Source organism: Psittacula echo, assembly GCF_963264785.1.
Source record: "Psittacula echo genome assembly, chromosome: 12".
Taxonomy (NCBI): Eukaryota; Metazoa; Chordata; class Aves; order Psittaciformes; family Psittacidae; genus Psittacula; species Psittacula echo.
The window spans coordinates 6,276,358-6,299,690 of record NC_137747.1 but is presented as its reverse complement, the minus strand read 5'-3'; the positions used below and the strand labels follow the sequence as shown (position 1 = coordinate 6,299,690).

General features: G+C 47.4%; 1 protein-coding gene across 1 annotated transcript; it reads right to left on the bottom strand.

Annotated features, from left to right (window-relative positions):
* Positions 1–2,696: 2,696 nt before the first annotated feature.
* Positions 2,697–14,785, bottom strand: PIGU (phosphatidylinositol glycan anchor biosynthesis class U; the record flags this gene model as incomplete). Its single annotated transcript, XM_080628039.1, has 12 exons — positions 2,697–2,832; positions 3,319–3,461; positions 4,788–4,912; positions 5,258–5,401; positions 5,889–6,043; positions 6,423–6,520; positions 8,300–8,400; positions 8,778–8,887; positions 10,163–10,225; positions 11,196–11,255; positions 12,562–12,626; positions 14,656–14,785. The coding sequence occupies 12 exons, from the start codon at positions 14,783–14,785 to the stop codon at positions 2,719–2,721; spliced, it is 1,308 nt and encodes a 435-aa protein (XP_080484165.1). The 3' UTR covers positions 2,697–2,718.
* Between the last annotated feature and the right edge of the window lie 8,548 nt (positions 14,786–23,333).

Sequence of the window (23,333 nt, the reverse complement as noted above, 5' to 3'; positions counted from 1 at the left end):
GATTTTGTTTGTTTAAATAACCAGACGTTGGTTTGTGCTCTGCTGTACCTGAGCTCTGTCTAAAGGTGATGGGTGCCATGCAACCTCTGCTGTTCATCCTCAACAGTATTTCACGTCTGCAGGTGTACCAGGTAGCTACTGGAAAGCAACAGGACCTCTTTAAAGGCTTTTAAAGAACTTATTATGCTTCAAGAACGAACATCACAAAGGCATTTGTCTCCCTTATCTGCATAAAATCAAGTATTGTTCCGCACAATGTAATCTTGTTACTGTTGCTTGGGTTTGTTTTGAATCTGTTGTAAAAGGTGCACTTTATACTTGGGAAATATCTTTTGCTTACGTTTAAGCAGAAATTCATACTTAATGTTAAGTTTTGCATTTCTTTTTCTCTAACATGTTAATCTGAGCCTCTATGGACTGAGATTAGATTTATAAACAATGATTTTATTATTCTTTTAAGGAATTGCAGTGTGTGGACTTTGTGTGCTAAGACTGTTTGAATAATTACAAACAGCCACATGTATTTCTAAAGGACAAATGCTGCTCTTTGGCAGTGCAGGTCTTGAGGTGGTTTCTGAATCTATGGGAATGGTACCTGCAGTGGAGGCAGTGCAGCTATACAGGGCTGTTGCTGTGCCTGGGAAGAGCAGGTTGGCCTCAGCTTTCACCATTCTCCAGTGCCCAGGCTGGCTTTAGGTGCTGCTCCAGCTGTTGTGTAGGGGAAGAAGGAAAAGTGAAGTCCTGCTTGAACAACCTGATCAGATCACTGCTGGAGAGGCCGGCGCGGGTTTGGAGCCAGCACTGGAGTCAGACTGGGATGCAGGTACCCAGCCTGTGGTGGTAGCTCCTGTAGCAGGTGGGGTGCTCCTGGGGGGATGAATGGCTGCACCATCCCCAAACTGGGTGTGAGTGTCGTTCACAGGCAGACTTTAAGCTGGACCTGCTGGTGTGTGTGGTGCTGTGGTGGGGTAAGAGAGCTGGGATGTGGGCAGGGCAGATAGAGACAGTGGGTCTCTGAGGAGCTCCAGCAGCGGAGCAGGAACATCCTGGGCTGGAGCAGCTGGAGGAGGCAGCAACTCCTGCCACCCTTCAGCCCCAAGGCCACTTGTTTTCCCTTCCCACCCCTGTGTTTGCTTCCAAATCCCCTCATGACTCCTCCCTGTGCCTCTCCCTGTCTCCTAGAGCCCCATCTCCCCCCGCAAAACCCAGAGCACAGGAGGTGTCTAAAATTGCAGTTTATTATGCTCCTCTTACGCAGCCAGAGGGGCCGAGTGCGGGGGCTGAGCTGGCCTTGGATTAACACCCGCCCAAAGCGCCAGTAGCAGTGCAGTAAGGCAAAAGTTTTAACTGTCCAGAAAGAAAGGAGATGTGTTCACACAAGGGCATGTCCCATCTCTCAGGTGCTCTGTACCAGCCATGGGCTGATGTTGTCATTCCCAGCCCTTAGGGTCAGTAGGAAGCTGCCTGCCTGCTGCCCCAATGCCAGCAAGAGGCTTTCACCCTGCAGTTACTGCTTCTCAGCGCCACCACACAATGAGCACATTCATGGGGGCAGCAGGAGCAGCAACCCCAAAGTGAGCAGGTCTGAGTGCAGATAGATGGGAGCCATGGGGAAACCAAGGGGTACTTCAGTGGAGGCCTCCACGCACAGCCAGCAGACACCACTGCTCTGCTTGCAAGAGGGTAACACAGGGAAGTGCGTATCCCATAGTGTTAAGTGGCTGTGGAAAACCTAGAGCCCAACTACTGCACAACAGCAGTGACTGAGGCTCTAAGGGAGATGCTGACACCTCCTGGTCCTCAGCTGGGGCAGGCATTTTGTGCTCTCCACATCCAGGCTGCTGTCCCAGGCAATCACAAAGGTGCAGTGTGAGCCTTGCACTGCCAGGCTTTGCTGCCTTACAGAAAGGAGGAGCAGCAGGAATCTGCCTGCACAGTAGTGCCGTCTTCTGAGACCCTGTAATGCTCGTGTCTGCAGCTCCTGAGATGAAGGTGTCTGTTGCTTCAACAGTATACAGCAGTTACCTGGTGCCCACCCTGCTTTCCACCCCAGTTCCAGTTCTTAGCAGGGTCTGAGCACCAAGATTATTACTTGTGGCAGCAGCTCCAGCCATCCTCCTTCCAACAGGTCAGTCAGCCTTTGTCACCCATTTGTTTCACCCACTGCACCTGAGCACACATCATTCTTCCAGAGCCCACTGCAGTAGAACCAACAAATGGCTGCTGCAGCCAGAGCTTAAGAACCAGGTACCCAGAGATTGCCTTGTGCCAAGCAGGAGCGTTACTGGTCAAAGCACTGAAGGGGATATTTCCTGGAGAAGCAAACATCTCCAGAAGCAGTGATAGTAAAGTGAACAGTTTATGGTCTGAGCTATTTCCGGACCAGAGATGCAGCCCTGGCTTGAGCTCAGATGCTTTCTCCAGTTCCTGCTGGACTGCCCCGAGGTGATGGCTGAGGTCGTAGTAAAAAGTGCAGCTTAGGGAAGAAGGGAGACGCTCCAGTGGAGGCACTGCAGCTCCTACTTGTAGCTCTTAAGTCTCTGCACTGAGCCCATAGCTCAGGAGGGTATTCCCAGAAGAACCTCAGCCCTGTCTCTCAGCAGGCATCATTCCCAAAGTTAGACCTCATTCAGGGAACCTTCCCTACCCACCCCACACACCCCAAGCTTTGCATGTTCCTTAGAGTGGTCCATGTCCCGGGAATGGTGGGCACAATCCTTACTTCAAAACAAGCATGGCTTCTGTCCCATCTGGCCTTGTCAAATGGAGTCCATGAGTGAGGTAGTATTCCCGCCGGAGGAAGGCATAGAAATAGTCCGAGACGAGCAGGATCTGCAGAAGGAAGATGTTCAGACACATCAGTGATGCTCCAGAACAAGAGGTAAGAAGGGAATGCATTTGTGATGGACCCTGAAGGGGTTTAAGAAGTTCTTGGGCTGTTCAGCACACTTTGTGAGAGGAGACATCGAATCTATGAACACTCCTCGTCCATTGCCTTGCACTATTAAGCCAAGGGAGACTTAAACTAACCTATTTGTTGCACTAACACCATGATGTCACAAGCATGTCCACTAAGGAGACAGCAGCTCCATAAATTGGATTGTTAAGCTATAGCTCAAATACTACAACTCTTTCCCGTTAGTGTGCCAGAACGTGAGGTGAGATTTCAGCAGGAGCAAGGAGAGGCAAGAAGCTGCCATGCAGGAACTACACAGGATGCAAAGAGCCAGGCACATCCTGCAGAATTCCCTGTTGCTGACAGACACCCGATGCAATGACCTACCCAAAGTGCAGCCTTGTTTGCCTCGCTCTACTGACCTGCCCTATGTTGAAAGTCAGCGTGATGGCGTAATAAAAATTGGAGTTGGCACTTCCTGCATAAATCCATAGATGCCACAGAACAGGGAACAGGAGGGAGCAGACAATGAGCACACAGGACAGGATGAAGGTGTTCCGGAGGACTGCAAAAGAAAACCAAGCTGTTAAAATGATGCATGACTGAGCAGCCATGCTCACACAACCAGCAATGGTATTTAGGGGATGTGCAGTGGGGCAGAGGCGCTTGCCAACACACACTTCTCTCCACTCATCTCTCATAGTTTGCTTTAATAATGCCCTGGCCCTGGCTAGCTTTTTGTAAGAAATCCACTATATTTTCCTTTGAAATAAATACTTGTGCCTTTGCTTGAGGGTGAAGTCCTTATTTGTGGCATTTTCCTTCCAGGTCCTGCTTTCAAACACTCCTCAGAAGACTTTGGCTTTTTAGTGCCTACACTACAGTAACAGTTTTGAGAAGGGCCTTTCACCAGCATCACAATTCAGAGAGCAGAGCATGCCATTCCCTAGCCTCATCAAGGGAAAACCCGACCCTGTGAGCCATAGGAAAAGAGAGACTTTCCTGGGAGGTGGTAAGGAAATGAAAGCACCATAAAAGGAGGAAACTCATCCAGGGCAACTGCACTGACAACCAACCTCGGGAGGTGCAACTGAGCGTGAAGAGAATCCATCAGTCTGCGTATGTGTCAGATGGAGAGAAGACAAGCACAACTTTGTCTAAAACAGCTAGTAACTGCCAGGCCAGAAGAGATTTTGGTTTCTGTGAACTATTTCTGCCTGCCCTTTGGCAGGTCAAAAGCAGTTACTTAAGAACACTTAGGAAAATCACAGCGTTTCCAAATCCCCGCAGTACAGTGGGTTCTAGAGTGAGTTTGAAAATCATTAGGAAGCTCTCTGGTGACTTACAGAGCTAAAAAGGTTCTTTACGAAGCATTAAAGAAAAACTGGACAATTGCTCAGAGTAATTCAGTTCCTTTCACCCTAAGCGAACAAGCAGATGCAAAACAACTACTGCAAGGTGCAGGGTTTCACTGCTGGGGACTCCCCAGTTGCAGGAGCAATGTTCAGATTACACAGCCTTCAACGGCAGTGAAGCTCTGAACGATGGATGTACTTTAAATAAGCCACATCTCTTGTGCAGGACTCTAAAAGGTTCTTACAAAAGAGCTGTCGTGGTTTAAGCCCCGGCTGTAAATTAGAACCACGCAGTCTACTTCAGAACAACTTGGAAGGTACAGGTACAAGTGAAAATTCCCTCCTAAACTAATTTCAACCCTGACCCTAAAGACATGTTAGAGACTGCACCACCATTAAAAACCAACCTCCTTTCAGACGCCCCAAGGAGGCCACAAGAGCTCACAGACATGGGCCTGCTTTGGTTTAGTGGTGATGATTATTGGACAGGCCCTTTCTCATTCCAGCTAAAGAACAATCAAAGACAAAGAACTTACATCTGTAAAGGTGGTTCCAGACGGGAAGGAAGGCCATGTACAGTGCAACATCTCCCACAGTGGGATAGGACTTGAAGATGGAAATGATTGCGATCTGGACAAACATGAAGAACACGGGGTGCTCCCTAGAAGGAAATAGACACAAAGGGTAAGAGGATGCAGTAGAGTCTGGAAATGGGAAATAAATATCATTAAGGGCACAAATGCACTGTGGATAGGCTTGAAGAGGCTCTTGTCCCTTATTCTCTTTAAGCAAGCCTCCGAATGCTGGGTGGGACAGACTGAGCAGCTCTGCAGAGAAGCAGGACAAGGATTTCAGAGGAACAGAGATTGAAACTTTGGGAAATGAGGAGAACAGGTCCTATTAAAAATCATTTTCAGGTGTGTAGATCCAGACACCTGAAACCAGACTTATAAACCTTCACCAGACAACTGAGAACAAAACAAAACTAGCAGAGAAACATACTTACTTTAGCTTTATTGCCAAGGGAATGGTGTAGAAGAACACATTGATTTGAAACACGCATACGAAGAAAAGACTAAAGTGTTCAAACATCTCTGCAAAGAAGTACCAGAAAAGGCCAATATTGGGTGTCAGATCTGGAACAGAAAGGCTGAAATTTGAAAAGAAAAGTCAAGGTAACATTTTTAAATGGTTGTTTTTCACTGATCTGCTTCTGTTACATTAATTAATCCTTATGGAGGACCTACATTTTAAATCCCTAGAAGGGATGCCAAAGGGGTGAAAACCTGGAGAGAAAAGGGACTAATCCTTCCCTATGCTCCAGCAGGATTTAAACCATTCCCAAGCAGACATTTCTTCAGAGACAAAAATTTCCCAGCCATGGTAGCTCAACAATCAAATCCATTTCCGACCAACTCAGTGGAAAGCATCTCCTGCCTCCTCTAATTCTTGCTGTTAACTAACAAGCTGGCTAACGCTGCTCTCCTCCACACACTCTTTCTTTTCTTGCACTGACAGTAAACTCACAGATCACACACGTCTTTCTTCACACAGGGAGTGCGGCATCTGTGTGCGATGTATGAGAAACAGCACAGGAGGGGCTAGACAGAAAAGCCAGTAAGAGTCTGTATACTTACATAAACCCGTAAACAGATGGGATAAAATCCCAGGAGTTGAGGAGGAAGAAGGAGAGGCAGACGATCACCCCCAGGTTGCACAGGTACAGGGCCCCATACTGCATGGTGTAGAGCTGGAAGCTTTTGCTTTTCAGTTTGATTGGTATGAACTGACGCTGGAAATGAAATACAAGCAAGCAGATAGCCCTCATCAGGTGGAAAGCCACAAGAAAGCCTGAGTGTTCAGAACATCATTTTAAATCCATGAAAGAAAGCACCGAACACTGGCACTATGGCACTGGAAGGACCAGCTCTCAGGCACAGTTTGCCTGATGTTCTTCACGCTGGCCAATTCAGCCATACACACTGCACAGATTTCCAGAACTGTGCCTGAAAATACAGTAGCTAAGCTGGTCATTTCTCATGCACTCAATGTAAGAATTACGCCCATCTCCTCACAGCTACACTTATATCTTATCTTGGATGCCTGCAATACTGTGCCTTCTACAGCATGAACTCAAATCAGCTGGGTACAAACAGTTAGAAATTACCTACCTGTAGAAGGTAAAGGAGTGCTGGAGCAAACAGTGTGAGAGGGTAGAGTGACTGGTATGTTGCTAAGGCCAGGAACAGAGTACTGAGGAAGGCACTACCTGCAAAGGAAGAAAAGATGTTCAGTTATAAGGAACGTTTAATATAAACAGCCTTACAGACAGGAACTCCACAGGGAAAGAAATGCATAACCCTCTGCAGTGGCTTTACAGTTATCAGACCACCACTTAAAGGCAGGTTTAGCAGAATGTGTCCTGAAGAGTGTCATTTTCTTAACTACTAATTTTGAATGGAGAATGACTCATACCAAGGTGATTATCCCATAAGAAAGAACCACTGACTGGTTTCTATCTCCTCTCATTCACATACAGAAAGATTTGTGTAATTCAGTCTATATATAGGCCATGCTGGCTGCTGTTTATGCATGGGAATGCATTCACTTGAGTCACATCCACATGAAGCAGCTGTTATACACATACTGGGTGAGAACCTCATTATCAAAACGTGTCAGGTCCCTGAGCAAAGCTCTGTGAAGACAGCAAGCAGAAGCCTGCAGCTGAAGGAATGGAGTAGCATTAGCCCTACTTTACAGATACCAAAGCTGACGCATAGAAAGGATTAGCACAGCTTTTCCAAGTGGTCTTAAAAATATGAATGCCTAGATTGAGGAAGCTTTATTTGAGGTATCTCAGGTTGAGCTAAGTGCCAAGTACTCACACTGTCCGATTACCAACACCAGACAGTCCAAAAGGTCCCAGGCTAAACAATAAAAATACAAGCCCAGTATTCAATTACATTCTCCTATACAGAAATGTCCCTGTCCTTTAGTTATTGAGTGTTCAGTTCTGCACCGATCTACAAAGCTGGTACCCAAAAATCATAGTCATAATCTGATACCCTCTTTGCCCACTTTAAAACTTAGAGGCTGCCACACTCCTAGCCAGGGAGAACACAAGGGACAGCACAGGTTTGTCTGTGTCTGAACTATTCACCTTATGCTATCAGCGAACAGTTTCAAATCAGTTTAACTGAACAGACCACAATCATTTGCTTTTGCAAATGCTTTTAAATCAAAGCCCTTCCTGCCTCAATCAGTCAATAAGTGGAGGAAAACTTTCTTTTGGAAGCACTAGATCTATATCAGCTTTCTTTGCAATGTCTGGGTCTGGGCACTCCTAGAGACATGAAATCAGATTGATTTTTATTCTGATCCAGCAGAGCACTCCTAAGTCTTATGTGACTCATACAAATCACATATGCTAAAAGACTTTAAGCTGGGGAGTGAGATACAAAATAGAAACCTGCCATTACATACAAAATGAATGAAACAGCTATTCTGTCAAAATCTATTCAGCTGGGCTGGTGTGGGTCTTTGGTTACTGTTTCTGCTTCCTCAAAGCTCAATTAGCTCATTTCAAACCCAGTTTACGACTGTGAGTGAAAGCCAAATAACAGCTGCAGGCAACTGCTTGCTTTGAATAGAAGTTCAAAGATACACTTTGAAATTAAATTGTATACAATACTTTAAGTGCATATTCACATACAAAAAAAAGAACATCAGAGCATTATGTCCTCCTACACACAGACAGGCATTTCTTCATAAACAGAAAACTATTTGAAGTCATCCAGGAAAAGGAGTCAGTTTTAGAGATGAAACTCCTAGGTACGCTGAGGTGAAAGTAAGTTTTAACTTGAATCTAAATTCTCTTGATCTCATGATCTCAGGCAGAATTCAGACCTTGTTCCAGTCTCATTTCTGCAGTGTTTCACTGAGGTCTTTGTAGCAAGCAGATCTGTAAAGCTCTACCTTGATTTAATTCTGCTGCTTTTGTAACCTCCACAGAAAATTATAAAGAACCATTTTTTCTTCACTGTGTTACCTTTTATTGTGGCTAAAATGAAGAATGCAATGACAGTATTGTTGATGGCGCAGGTGGACTTTGCCACACAAGACATCACAGTGTAGGGGTTTAACAGATAGCTGAAAAAGAGAAGAGCTTGAGTTACATTCAAAGGAGACAGCATCTAGTAAGAGAGACGTTCAAAGGAAGAACAGGTGCACTTTGCCATATCTTTCTATTTACGTTTGATGGGATCTTATCATCATCAAATTAACAGGATTCCAGTCTGGAGCAAAACCCAGATCTTTGGATTGTGGCCATGGGCAGCAGCCACAGGGAGCACAATGGAGGAAAGGAGATGCTGGGAAGTATTCAGGGCCGAGGGTAATTTTACCTGTAACAGGATATTCAGACTCTCGGGGGGGAAAAAAATCTTCCACAAATGTTGAAGCCCAAAATCAGACAAATAAAGCCCAAGAGGAGCTGATGAACCAAAGCAACCTACTGCAATACTTACAATAGTGCTACCTTGAGGGGGATGTAGTGCATTTCCATGGGCGTCTGGATGAGCTCAGCCACATCCGGTGCATATTTATCCAGTTCTATCAGGAGCTTTTGCTTTTTGAACTAAACAAAGGAGAATGACCAAAGACTGTCAATGAGGAAAGTCATTATTTCTTATTACTCAGGATTTCCATTACTATATAACATACATGGTCCCCAGGCATGAGCCAAAACTCATGTTACGTGAGGTGTTGCACACACACAACGGAAAACAAGCCCTCTCTTCCGCAACTGAAGTGGAAGTCAAGAGGAAACAGATAACCTCTACTTATTTGAGCTTCCTTAATGTGTCTCTCTGTTTAACCTATCTTGTATGGTCCTCTCTATGGAGACAAAAGAGAATTTTGAGCCTACTGAGCTATGCCATGCTAAGTCAGGAGGAGAGAGATCTGGTAATAAATTCTCAAGGAGCAAAGTAACTCAAACACAGGATTTTTATGTGTCTGCAGTTCTATCACAAGTTATTTCTTCAACCTCAAAGTCAGAGGACAAGGAACAAGCACGTAGCTGGATGGGAGACCCCACAGATGCTGTAGAAAATGCAGCCTCCCTGTTCATGTTGATACTGAACCACTGCCCCTCTGGGATCACAGACAGCACAGCATTGCTTACACAAAACCTTCTACGAGCTACTTATGAGAGACAGCTGGGAGAAATCATTCACCTCCAAGTACATGTACTTACAATTTGAGGGGAACAAGTAACACTTGGTGTCAAGACTTTCACCTTGCTCATTAGAAAGATTTATGTCACCTCAGCATCCTTGGAAGGTTTTATTCCTTCCTTTACACATTTGCAGTCTATGTATTAACTCATGCTCTGTGCAAACACAAACCCTGCTTAAGGTAAAACATTCCAGGAAGGGAAAAAGGAATGCTCAAGTCTTGCCAAATCCATAGTCCAGTAATCAACCTTTGTGTACTGCAAACTGCCACAACAACTGAAGGAGGGGGTTCAGCACACGTTCTAAAATCTCACTTCTCCTCTTGTGTGCTGTGACCCTCGACCCTATCACTTTATTGGCTATTGCATCCTCACTAATTCCTCAAATTCTTTATACTTCTTTCCCATCAAAGAACCTACACTGCTGTGATCATCATTCAAGTGCAGCACGGTAGACACTGATTTGTTTCACACTTTAATACTGCCACAACAATACTTACAATACCTCAGTGGTCTATCACATTCAGTCCCCGTGTTTATTGACATCCAGACATGATCAGATTTACTACCACAAGGACTGACTGGCACTGCATCCTCTGGCATGTGTTTTCTTTGGTACAAGGTAATTATACTTGCTCAGAGAAGAGGACCAACAACACTGGCAGATCAGCTTACCACAACTTTGTTGAATTCTTGGATCGCCAAGTAAAGGGCAACAGCAGTGAGCACGTCAGTTATCTAAAAAAGCAAGGCACAGACAGACTGACTGTGAGCAAAATCAAGAAATGGAAAAAATAGTTCACTGGACAGTACTGCAATGCTGAATAATGGCTCTGATCTGACCCAGCTCATCAGAAGAAAAAACAAGCTTTAAGAACACTGGATTGCTGATTTGGACACTACATTCACACATCATCGCTTTAACCCTGAAGCCATGAGCTGTATCAAAGATATTAATATTTACAGAATGAGAGAATGGGGAATTAAGGGGAAACAAATTGTTCATGGAAAGATGTGAGGGTAATAGAGAGAATCACTGGTCTAATTAGAGCATAAGGCAACACTGGGGCAGTGCCCAGCTGCCTAAATCCACCTGTCCGTTAATGCAGCGTGACACTGCCTCAAGCTGTCCCAGGCTTACCAGGCAACAGTACGGTCACTAGCCCAAGCACAAGGCAGATAGCTCTTAGGTCTGCACAGGACCTGCCCAGCAGGGATCTGGGGAGAGGCTCCACCAGGTGTCACATGCAGCCAGTTGCACTTCTGTCCTGAATTATGCAGAAGTCAGAGAACAGGTTACAAGAGACACGTGGAGGACAAACCCATCTGTGCTCTCTGCAGGCCTGGGGTTTGGCAGCAGGTTTCAGTGAGAAACACTGTAGTGTAGGGATTAGGCTGAGGGGACAAAATATTCTGACCTGGAAGAGGTAACATTTATGGAAGCCAAATGCCAGCTTCCTGCCCCTCTTTGGGGATACTTTCCTAACCAAGAACTCACAAAAAAGAAGGAATATGTACAGAAAAAGGGAAAGCCTGAAAGTGGGTTTGTACAGGCAAAGCTGCCTTTCTAATTAAACCGCGAACTCAGCAGGAATCTGAGCTACAGAGAGGCTGAAGGTCCCTGATACTTGCAGGAGTAAAAGGAAAAGTCATACTCAGCATTTCACAGAATGGGACCTTTCAAGAGCAGCTTTCCAGAGGCACTTACCATGAACACCAATTCAGCATACTCAATCAGGAAGTGAAAGAGATATATAATCAGCGGGGTCTAAGAAAGAGCAGAAGGGAAACCCATGTCAAATATTGTCCAGATAAAACAGCTGGAAATGTGATGAGAACAATGGAGCAGCACTATGAAACACTATGAAAGGTAATTTTCCTTGGCCTCTTCTACAACACTGGTACTTCGGAGTAAAGTGATTAATCAAAGCACATGTACTCGTCTTTTCTCTTGCAAAGTTCTCAATACACTTTATAAAAGACACAATCAACTTTGAAAATCATTTTCCCTTCCAACTTTTCAGTTCTACTAGTCTAGTGGTAGAGTTACAGTAGAAAGCATATAAAGAACAGCTTTAGAGTAGGTTTTTCCTAGAGAATCTATTCTTTTTCAGGTTGTTCACAGGTACTTTCGAAAGCTGGTTTCACTGTTGAGCCTCTTGTTCAGATGAGCCTTTTATAAAGCAAAAAGAAGAAAGCATGTTAAAAACACAAAGCAGCGGGACTACAGTCCTACCATTCTCTCACTCTCACAGCTTTTCCCTTCAAGGGTAGGAGGAAGAGCATGGTCCTGAATTATGCTTATGACAGAAAAGCTTCATCTGGAAGTACTACATTGACATGGTGTAAATTCACTGTGAGCAAACAGGTTTCTTTCAAAATACTTTTAAAGTGATGTGATGGTGTAAATAAGCAAGGGAAAATACTGGAGAGAAAATACTGTATAAAGGAGGAGAACTTGTGGAAGAGATGCAAGTTTTCAGAGGCATGGGTGTGAATGTAACTTCCTACCAAACAGACGACCCAAGGGCACAAAACCCCGTGGGTGCTGAAGTGTTTGGAGGAAGGAGGTGCTCTCAAGATGAGGGGTAAATGTACTACTTGCCTGTGCTAATGTCAGTATTTCAGCAAACACACAAACTCAAGATGCCGCTATCCAGTAAAACTGTGTTCAGTCCCTGCCCATGGCAGGGGGGTTGGAACTAGATGATCTTAAGGTCCTTTCCAACCCTAACTATTCTATGATTCTATGACACTGCCTCTCCCTGCTCTGGCTTCTGCTCACAGAAACATCTGGTTGTGAACAGAGTGTTTTCCTTATTACAGATTTCCCCTATTTCAGACTCTCCCTACAGAATAAGGAATCTTACAATGTCTGTCACCTGCACAGTTATTCTGTGATGAACTGTATTTCCTCACTGTACTAGTCACTACATATACAACTACTGCACAGACAACTACACAACTCCAATTTCTCTGAAGTCTTTGGGACAAGCGTTTGTCAAGCTGAGAGCAGCAAGACTGAGAAATGTGCCACTTGAATATCACATTCAAAATGAAGCATGCATACTGACCTCATGGAAGATAGCTCCAGAGTATGGCGAGACCCCTAAATCCAGCAGAGCTAGTCCTTCAACCACTGAAACATAAAAAATGCCTGCATTAGAATCCTGAAAGGTGAGAAGAGAAAGATCTCATGATGGCAAAACTACACCAGCACTTGAAAGAGTCTCACATTGAATCGCCATCTCAGTGGGTGACACAAAACCTCACAAAGCCAACAACCAGCTATAACTGATTGAGTGCCTCCTTACATCTGCCATGCAAAGCTCTTCGGTAACTGAATGGGCACCTGTAATCTCTTTCAGCTAAAAATGTTATAGCTGAAGTGTTTTGCACTTCACTATTTATAAATCACAGGTATGATATTGAGGGATTTTAAGTCACCATTGCTGTGACACATGGTATCTATGCTGAAAAAAATACTTAATTCTAAGAGGACAAATCATGACATAATAGAGAATTTGAACTATTTTGCCTAATTAGATGTAGAGAGACTTGAAACATCCAAAACCACCATAAAAGAGCAGAAATGAACAGAGATTACCAGGCAAAGCTAAAAGCTTTATCTGGTTCTGAAAATTGCTGACATTTTGCAGCTTTCATCCAGATTCTTTGTGATCATGTAATTACAGCCTGTACTGCAACGCATGCACAGGCTTTTCCACAGGCTGTCCACTTCACTGAGCACAGAGGTTCCCTGGGGACTGTGCAGTGAAATGAGCTACGGGAAATGAGTCCATTTGTTTGGAGGCAAGAGGCAGGAGACTGCAGGAAGCAACAGGAAGCTTTGGGTTCAGCAATACGCTGGAGGAGAAGACCCCGTCTCTGCCACAGAATCCCTGAACGATGGCAGCCCCACTTTTCCAGGTGATCCTGTGCTCCTCACTACCTCGATGCCTACCTTGATGGACAAGACTTACAAAGCATCTTTTGCTGCACGGGAATGTCTGGAAGCTGTATTTTGAAACTATGGAGTGTCAAGTGCTGTACTGCAGTGCAGAGCCCTCAGGTCATGAAATGCATTCAAGCTTTTGACCTTTATTACTCTGTGCCACTGGTTTCTACCCTAAAACTGCAAATATGTTTTCCTGCATAATAACTAGATATTATTTTCCCAGGGGGATGTCTTTAAAATAAATGAAGGTTCCTCACAGGCTTAACTGCTATAGAGATGGATGCCACCAAAAAGCCCTGGTTAAACTGTACCTCAGACTTCAGACAAGAACTTGAGTCATGTTGGTAACAACATGTGGGGCACAAACTGAACAAGGAAGATGAAACTGTGAACAGCTCTACATAAACTCCCATGCGTGTGCAGTTACAGCGTGATGGACGCAACTGAAGGCTCCAGGAAGACCATAGAGCAGTTTCCAGTGCCTAAAGAAGCCAAAACCTGGAGAGGGGCTTTTGACAAGGGCCTGCAGGGACAGGACAAGGGGAATGGCTTTAACCTGCCAGAGGGGAGATTGAGATGAGCTCTTAGGCAGAAGCTCTTCCCTGTGAGGGTGCTGAGGCGCTGGCACAGGGTGCCCAGAGAAGCTGTGGCTGCCCCATCCCTGGCACTGTTCAAGGCCAGGTTGGACACAGGGGCTTGGAGCAACCTGCTCTAGTGGAAGGGGTCCCTGCCCCTGGCAGGGGTTGGAACTGGATGAGCTTTAAGGCCCATTCAACCCAAACCAGTCTTGGGTTCTATAATCCTATGACTGAACCAATGCTGCCAAAACCACGTATTCAGCTCCAAGTCTCTCATTCTCCCATCGGATGCCCACCTCTGACACAACCAGCATGCACAGGAGCAACCAGGGCAGCCGACACAGGGCTAAACCCCGTCCTCCCGCCCCCGGCCCAGGCCCGTTCCATTCCCCAGCAGCTCGCTCTCCTCCGGACAACCTCCACGGTCCAACCCCGAAGGCTTCAGACCGCGCCCGGGTGCGGAGGGGCCCGGCCGCATCCAAGGCACCGCAGCCTGGCGCCCTCCTCACCCCACCTGACAGGCCCCAAGCATCCCCAGCTCCAGCAGCCACCGCCCCCGGCCCCCCGCCCCGCCCCGCCACCCGCCCGGGCCTAGACCCTTGCAACCGCTCCGGGGACTCGCCGGGCCCCACCTCGCTTCCAGGCGTTCAGCGGGGACGACACCTCGACCCGCTCGGAGATGAAGGCGGCGAGGTTGGAGCGGTAGAGCGCGGCGCGGACCGTCACGGCCACCAGCACCACGAGCACCAGGGGAGCCGCCATCCTCGCGGGCGCACACCGGCAGCCGCCGGCTGTAGTTCCCGGGCGGCGCCGGAGAACGGGGCGCCAACGCGCCGGCCGGCCGGGAGGACCACATGTCCCAGCAGCCCCCGCGCCGAGCCGCTGCTTCCCGGCACTGCTCGGAGCTACGGCGAGTGCAGCGGGACCGACCTCACCGGAGCGCGAAGCTTGCGTCTCCCCGCCCGCCGGGTGAGGGGGTTAGAGCAGCGTTTAGGACCGCGCTAATCCCTTCATCCTTCAAAACCAGCTTCAGATGGGCTAAGGATTGTTTCCTACTGTGCTCACGCCCTTGCCAGGGTGAGGAAGTATCTGTTCAGCTGCTGCCTTTGCAGGGCTTTCCTCTAATGTGTTCTAATCGCTGCCACAGGACAGCGAATCTGGTCCTGAAGCAGCAAGGGAAGCTTCAGTGTCCAATTCTTCTGCTTTCAGCATCGGTGTAGAACCAACTAGGTTGGAAAAGACCTTTAAGATCATCAAGTTCAGCCTTTTATGAAGGTGCTGGTTAAGGTGGTAGAACTGATTTCCTTTTGGCATGGGCACTATAGCTGGCCACGGGACTTGATGGCCCCAGGACTGACGGGGCTTGGCACATCCTCTGATCAATCAGACTGTATTTGTCCCAGTTAATTTATTTGTGCAGGCATCTGTAAGAAAGGAGCTAGAAACGCTGATTCTTCTTTGCAGCTGTGAACAGAACTCCCTTGAGCTTTCTGATCTGAAATGTGCTTTTCTACCAGCACTGATTGCTTTCCAACTGACAGTTCTGATCCAATTGACAGCAGTTGCCTGAGAGCGCTGCTCTGCTGAATAAATGGAATGCAGTTGTGTGGTTAAAGCTGCACTGCTCTGAGATGCTGATTTTGCTGTCTGAGCTGTGCCATGTGCTTACCAGCACCATCTGATGCAGCATGGGGAAATAGAAGCCCTTGGGTAATTCAGATAACCTCTGAGAGCACTTGGAATCAGATGTGAAATCGTGCCACTGCAGTTGTTCTGTGTTTGACTGGAGTGCAAAAGCCAACTAAAAAGAAAGGTCAAAAGAATAATTCATGACAAATGCAGTGATTGTTTCTGGAGCATAGGTTTGCTCATGTGGTTCTCCAATAGGAGATCCTGAAGCCGGCAAAGGATTGAAGTTCATAAGCTAAGTTTGCATGTTCAGCCCTCTCAAAGCATCAAATCTGTAAGACAAATACAAGCGGGTTATGTGCTAGAGCCTTGGAATCTGTCTTCAGAGTGACACTAACTCAGGGTGGTAGCCTGGGACTGTAAGGAGTTGCAGTAAGCACACACACACCATGTGCTTCTGACCGTAACTTTTGAACCCACTGTTGGCCAAATGAAGACACAGGAGCAGCCCTCTAAAAACCTCAGGGTTCCTACAAGCTTTGTGAAAGTCAGGAAGAGTTTAAAGAGACCCCGACTACTGTGGTTTAGGGAAAGCCATCAGATCACCTGGCAGCGTGTACCGTGCAGCTGAGCAGGGTTGTGAAGCTCAAAGCCAGCACACAGAAAACCACAAAACTCAGAAAAAAGGGCTTGCTCAGTTCATATTTGGGGTTTTTCAGCAGAGATATAAACCTGATCTCCCATGGCCTGGTGTTTAACCCAGACATGGTAGCTTTTGCAGCATCAGGGGTTTTACATGCTATCCTTTCTTCCTGAAATTCCTTGCTATGCATGTGAGCTGGTACTAACACACAGAAGGTTTGGTATACTGAAGCATGGGAGTGATTCAACCATCTGAAGTTTGAGCATCTCCTATTGTGGCACCATCAGCAGTCCTGCAGCAGGACAGTGAAGTGATTGCTGGTCCAACAGCAAATGCAGCTCTGAAGGGGTCTGTTCTCCCTGCCTACCCTAAAGCTTCCAGTGTTTGTTGCCTAACACAAAAGTGCAGATCTAAATGGAGCCCAAGAGGCAACTGAGAGCTGCTCTTGGAAGCTTCTTTGCTCCATTGATTGTGCCGCTTATGTGAGGCACCCACGCTGATGATTTAGATGATGAATACAACCTGGTGATGTTGCATCACAAAACTTTCATAAAACACTGTTTAAGACTGAGCCAATCCAGGGATGATTCATCTTTGTTCTTGCAAACAGATGCTGGTTTGGGCACTTTTTGTGTGCCCTGCTGGAATTACGCAATGGTGACATTTTTCTGGGTAAACAAGCCACTCCTTTCCTAGCTTCGCTGTACAAAAGGCATTCTGGTTCCTCAGGAACCCTACAATCCTTCCTGGCAGCCCTTCCAGTCGAATTCCATCTCTTTGCTCTTGGAAGAGCGCAACTATTATTCTAACTGAGATCTCAGCAGGGCCCTATGCAACAGTGTTCATAGTTCGGAGATGCCTGCTCTTCCTATGGGGTCTCTTCCACTTCACCCCCATGTCCCAAAGGGATGGTTTTCACCCAGCATTTATTTTGGATAAGCTGTCATGTTTCATTTCCTTATGGTCAACCACTTCAGTGCTACACTGTGTTCTCTTCTGCCTTTCCCACCACAGACCTCACACAGCAATAGTCACAATGTAGTCATTGCTGTTCTTTGGTGGGTTTGGTTTTCCCATGAAGTCCACTTTAATGTACTCATACATACCAGGGTCCTTTACTGATAAAACACTTCATTTGGTTTTGCCTCTTCTTTTCCACGTTGTCTCCTGTTGGAGTTCATTGGCTACATCACCCGCCAGCTTTTTGTTCTGCCAGTGGAAAAATACCCACCTCTCAATTCATATGCATTTAGTTTGTTTGGGCTCCATGAGTTCTCATTATCCCTTTTCTTCAGCATTCTTGAGTTAAAACTGCTGTAAATGAAAGGGTATTGCTGGTTTTATAAATCACTGAGAGAAAAGTGCTTGGCTTTTATTTACCAGCTTGGAAAACAGCAGATTTTCCTGGTAGGCTGGAGTAGCGGTAGTGCAAGTATCTTCCACTCTTTCTGCTGCTGATTGACAACGGACAGCACGAGCTGTATGGTCTTTCATGGGGTTAGCAGCCGTCTGTATCAAAAATGGAGCCTGAGTTATCAGCTCTTCTTTGGTGTCAGAGAGAGGAGTGGATAAATTCCACTTCAGGTTTCTCTGAGTGGCTTCGTATGCCAGGAACTTCCTTTACATGAAAGGCAGCTCTCCTTGTAAGAAAGGAAATCAGCTTTTCTCAGCCCCCGGAGGGGTTACATTTCTGATGCCACATTGAACATTTTACATTTGACTTTTAAAGGCAATGTTAAGAAAATGAAAATACCCACAGAGGAAAGCTGTAATTCCTGCCAGCTACTTATGCCAACAAGCAGCTAGTCGAAGCTCATCATCTATGTGAAGGAGAGATGGGCTTGTCCAGAGGGCTACAGACTTACTTGAGACATCTCTCCTAGGTGGAGAAGGGCCAAGCTGATTACGTGAACTGCACACCGAAACTCTGGACAGCTGAAATTAGGCAAGATGAATCTAAAGCCTCTGACAAACAGCACTGTTTGGCCTTTGGACATCGCCTAAACAGAGCATTACAAACCACTCACCTTGACAGCAGCAGCTTAAACCAGGCTGTCTCATCAGCTGGCATTGACTTTGCCATCATTCCACTCAGCTTACTCAGGGCTGCACAACCTGGGTGTGTGATCAGCTCTCGATAACAACATCGTGATGGACCTGCCCCCTTCTGCTGGGAAGGTCCCTGGCTGAAAGCCCATGCTGGGTAGCAGTGATTGTTCATATCACACTTGTGAAGGTTTATGGATTCGCTGCTGGTTTCACTTCTCATCCTTGTAGCTGCCTTTCCTGGCAACTCTGAGCAAAGACCAGTGGGTAAATGTGAACTTGCAGACCAGTGGGTGGTTTAGGTATTTTTAATACAATGAGGAACACTGCAGGTGTGGTGCATTCATGGGTCACTGGTTTAACAGTTCGGAGTATTTCTGTCCCAGGATTTCAGCAGTGCTTTACTTTGGTACAGTACTGTTCATCCAGAGGGTTTGAGAACAGTCTGCAGCACCCACTGGATGAGCAGCTAAGAGCTACGTACAGGTAGTAACAATCCACGTTATGATCTATTACATGTACTGCGCTTACCAAGGCCACAGACCCATGTGCAGAGACCCCCAGTGTCATAGAAGTGTGTTTGCCAGCTGGGATAAAGTAAAGGAGAAGCAGAAATGGGAGGAGGGAGCATTCGGATGTTCGCACTGCCAAGCTGACAATACTGATTTCCAAATCAACATGATTTTCTTCATTTGGGAGGAACTCAGACATGAAGCCAACAGGGTGTGATGGCTGGAAAGGCAATTGTTAAAACTAAATGTGTTCTTTCCTTTGCCTTGTTCACTTGACAAGAAGAGTGGGAACAGGCTGATGAGGGAACTTGGAGAACGCGCTGTGCACCTGGAAGCTTGTCAGCTTTTCCCAGTTAGATGTAACCCAACTTGTTCATCTCCATCTGGGATCTGTCCTACAATCAGATGGGAAAGGAGTGAAAAGGGATCTATCTGAGCATTACCAAGACTCTTTGCAAACCAGGTTGCTCCCCTTCACCCCTCTCTGTCCTTCTCTTCTGGTTTCACTTGATCACTTCCAGAGTCCATTGGCAGTTGCAGGAGCAGTTTTTTCCCCTGGTACCAAGTCCATCTCTTCCAGCAGAAGCCATATGCTGGAGCACAGAATTCCCCACTGCAGCAGTGAATCACAGGCTGGGTGTTTGCTGTTGTCAGCACAATTTGGATGAATTATTTGTAGCTGTTCTGCCTCTTTTCAGCTTTGGGAACTGTCCAGCCAGAAGGAAATCGTTAAGTGCTGGGAAAGAGAATGCAAGTGTTTAAAGTCTGGCTCTCTGCTGCAATGGGATGTCTGCAACATTAACCAGCGTGCTGGGGGCTTATGTCAGGGACACTGGAGCTCTGCCTTCCTCGAGAGGTGTTGTCATGGAAAGCTGCCCGAGAGCCAGGTACTTCGCAGTGACCTGTGGCAGAGGCAGGGGCAGCGCTTGAGCTGTTATAGGGAGCAATGCATTGGAGGGAGTCCAGAGCAGCTGGCTCCCTGCTCCTGGGCTGCGTGTCTGGAGCAGTGTCACATCCTCTGCTTTGTGCAGGGCCATAAAGCCTTGAGCCATAGGTATCTACATACAGTCTGTAGTACTGCTACGCTAGAGTAGCATGAAGTGGAGGCATTCAAACAATTGCGTTTGCACAGAAATCCCAGGAATTAAACAACTGATGTAAAAGTGAACAAACCTCACTGCTTTATTCTCCCTTACCTAGCAGAGGTCTCGCTATGCAGGGGCCCATTTTACATAGCATCTCTCAAATCCTTCATTTCACCTTAACCTCAATATAGAAGCCTACAGGAAAGTAACAGGGGCGTCTAAAACAGCAGTGGGGTTACAGAGCATTCCCCAGGAACCTCGTGGTTCAGGGAAAAAGATGGATACTTCTTTAGCTGGGAATTTCAGTGGGCAAAGGTACCACATTATTAAGATGTTCACATTGTCCAGGCTGTCTGAGAATGGTTAGCAGTGAGAAACCCACCTGTGGAATGGAATTGTCTCCCCTTCTTTGCATGGAAGCACTAAGAATTTAACACACCTTGTATGAAGCTTTCCCACCTCCAGCTGCCCACCAGATACTGATACAAGTCCAGGTCATCTACTCACTGGCCAACAGATCAGGTTAATATGTCATTGCCATAATAACAACCTGGAGCTGAGACTGACTGGAGCACTTGATATAGAGGGATTAGTCCAACCACAATTGCCACATGCCATCAGGAGCTTGAAATTCAGAGCAAACTTACCCAAGGACAGCTCAAACCTTTTCCTTCAAGATTTAAGACAAATCCTGGCTAGAACTGCCCGTTGAGAGAGGAGTGAGGAGCTGCCTTAAGATACACATCTTGTTGTCATTAAAAACCAAAGGAAAACCAGATATTTCAAAGGGGATGAAAGGAGTATGGCTGCTGTGGATGGAGGTGGCTGGGAGACAGCAATGAGGCTGTTGGAAAATCTCAGCAACCCCTGCCCCTTGTCCATCACCAGAGGTCTCTCGATCTCAGAGCCAGAAGCGCTGCAGTGATTGCGCCAGTCTTGGTTAGACCGAGACCTTTCAGGGGCTCTCTGGGGTTCACAGATTTCATTATTAACTGTCACTGCAGCATTTCTCAGGTTGCTGCTCCAATCGTATCTAGATAAGCCCTGAAGCCTTTCATGTTTTCCCAGACAATGGGATCATGTGTTTGGACACGACATCTATTGCATCCTGGTGGCAGATTAACCTGGCTGATGAAACAGTAATGAAACATGTTGCTATCGATTCCCTCCCCTCTCCTTGCAGAGTGCAATCCGTGTTTGCTCTGCTAAGTACATTCAGCACTTTGCTTTCTGCCTATCTCTTTCATTTTAATATATCAAAGGGCTTAATAGTATTTTTAATGTGGCAGCAAATTTACAGCCATGTCTGCAGTAATCTAGGCAATATTTTTGCAACTGAATAGACTTGTGGACCTTCTAGATTCACTCCTTTATAACAAACACATGAGGCTTGTTCTGATTGAGTAGAATATTGGCTTTCAAGTCCTTTCTACCAAAAGGCTGGGTCAGATCCAGGACACCGAGGACACAGGCTGAGCATTCACAGCCGGCAGCCCCATTTCCTTCCTCCTTTTCAAGCAAAAGAAAGCCAGGCAGGTCTGTAACAGCTGGAGCAAAGAGGGGCTGGAAAGGCAAAGTGGGTTATGAAAAGCAGCTCTGTGTATCACACTCTCTTTTACTGCCCATCTTTTCTTCTATGGGAGGCCAGTGGAAAAACAGGGTTAAGAAAGGAATCTCTGCCCTCCTCCAGCCCTGGTGTGAGGTGGTGGCCATGAGCAAACCAGCTCAGGGAACCACATGGGAATGTTTCGCCCAGCACAGCCCATTCCACTGCCTGAGCCGGGGCAGGAGGTACCTGCACCGCTGTGTCTCATGGCAGCCCTGCCACACTGCATGGGGCTGCTGGAACCGGGTGGGTTGGGACAGGGAGGCCACAGCGTGGTGAGGTGGGTGCTGAAAGCAGAGGGCTCCCAGCTCCCTCTCCTGGAGCCAGGTGAGCACTGGGGTCTGGCTCCTTGGGGCACAGGGCACCCCAACCCTGGGGGTGTCCCCATGGCACTGGTGCGGTGGGGATGGAGCCTCCTGTCACAGATGGGAGGGTATCAGGATGAAAAGGGGGGGTCAAGCATTCCCAGGGAGAGGGCAGAAGCTTGGTCAAGGTGGGCTGGTGCTGGCAGGATGCTTTGGGGAGCTGGGCTGCAGGGGAGCTGGTGGCTGGTGCTGAGGACCATGGTGCTCAGACCTGCTGGTGACTCAGCTGGTGACCTCTGGTCCTCCCGCCTGAACCTGGGGCCATTTGTGGTCATGCTTGAAGCCTCCCTGATGCATAACTCGTCTGTTACGCCTGTCACTGCTCCGGATGCTCAGCGTGGTTACTGGGTGCTCACCCTTGTGACCAGCTCCCCGAGAGGAGTCACCACCCCGCTGCTTTGTCCTGTGGGACCTGGCTCTTTGAAGTCACACCCAGCCTGTCCTGTGGTGCATGACTCGGCCAATGCTGCCCCAGGGACCCTTCCCTCGTGCCCGTCACACGTTGTCCGAGCTGCTGATCAAACCCCATGGTCTCCTCACCCCATGGCTGGGCAATGGGTGCAGAGCATGGGGTGCTCAGCAAGGCAGAAGTTTCTCGTGCTGCCTGTGGGCAAACCTCTGCCATTGTGTTGGAAGCAATGAGGTGTTTATGGCCAGCATCTGGAAAACCATGTTCTCCCCATTGCTGCCATGCTGGAGCACTGTGGCACCCAGAGCTGCCATGCCCCCTGATCTTCCTCTGGATGCTGGTTCAGCATCCCAAACACTGCCATTGGGATGAAGCCAGAATATCATCATTCCACCCTTGGGGCTGGCATCAGTGGGGCAGGCTCAAGAGATTGCCATTATAGAGGAACACTTACAGGCATGCTCCCCCCATGTCTCTCTGGGATGGACCCTGTCCATGAGGTGCACCTCTGCTCATCTCTACCCCTGATGGCTGTTCCTATCCTCATGGGGAGGGACCCAGGGTGCAGGGGGAAGAAGAGCATCAGCTGCCATGGGGCTGGGGCTCACATCCCTCCCTGCTTGTTCCAGGCTGTGTCAATGCCACCCTGGCACCTCTGTTGCCTGTGTGCTGTGCTCCAAAGACCACTGATGTGTCTGCCGTAGTGACCATGGTGGTTTGTGGCAGGCCAGGGGAAGATGAGGACACTGCTCCCATCATCCTGGCACCCAGCAGGTCAGGGTGGTGCTGGGTGACACGGCTGGGAGGACAGACAGACCCTGGAGGTCCCCTCTCTGCTCCTTTCTCAGCTGCACCTCTTGCTTTGCCACAGGATGGTGGGTTCGATGGCCATGGCAGGGATGCGCATCCAGATGATGTGGCCATGGAGGGACCAGCCCAGGCTGCACGGGGTGTGTGAAGGAAGCTCTGAGGAGGTGCTGTCCCTCTCCCAAACCTGTCTCTCCAGCTCTTTGCC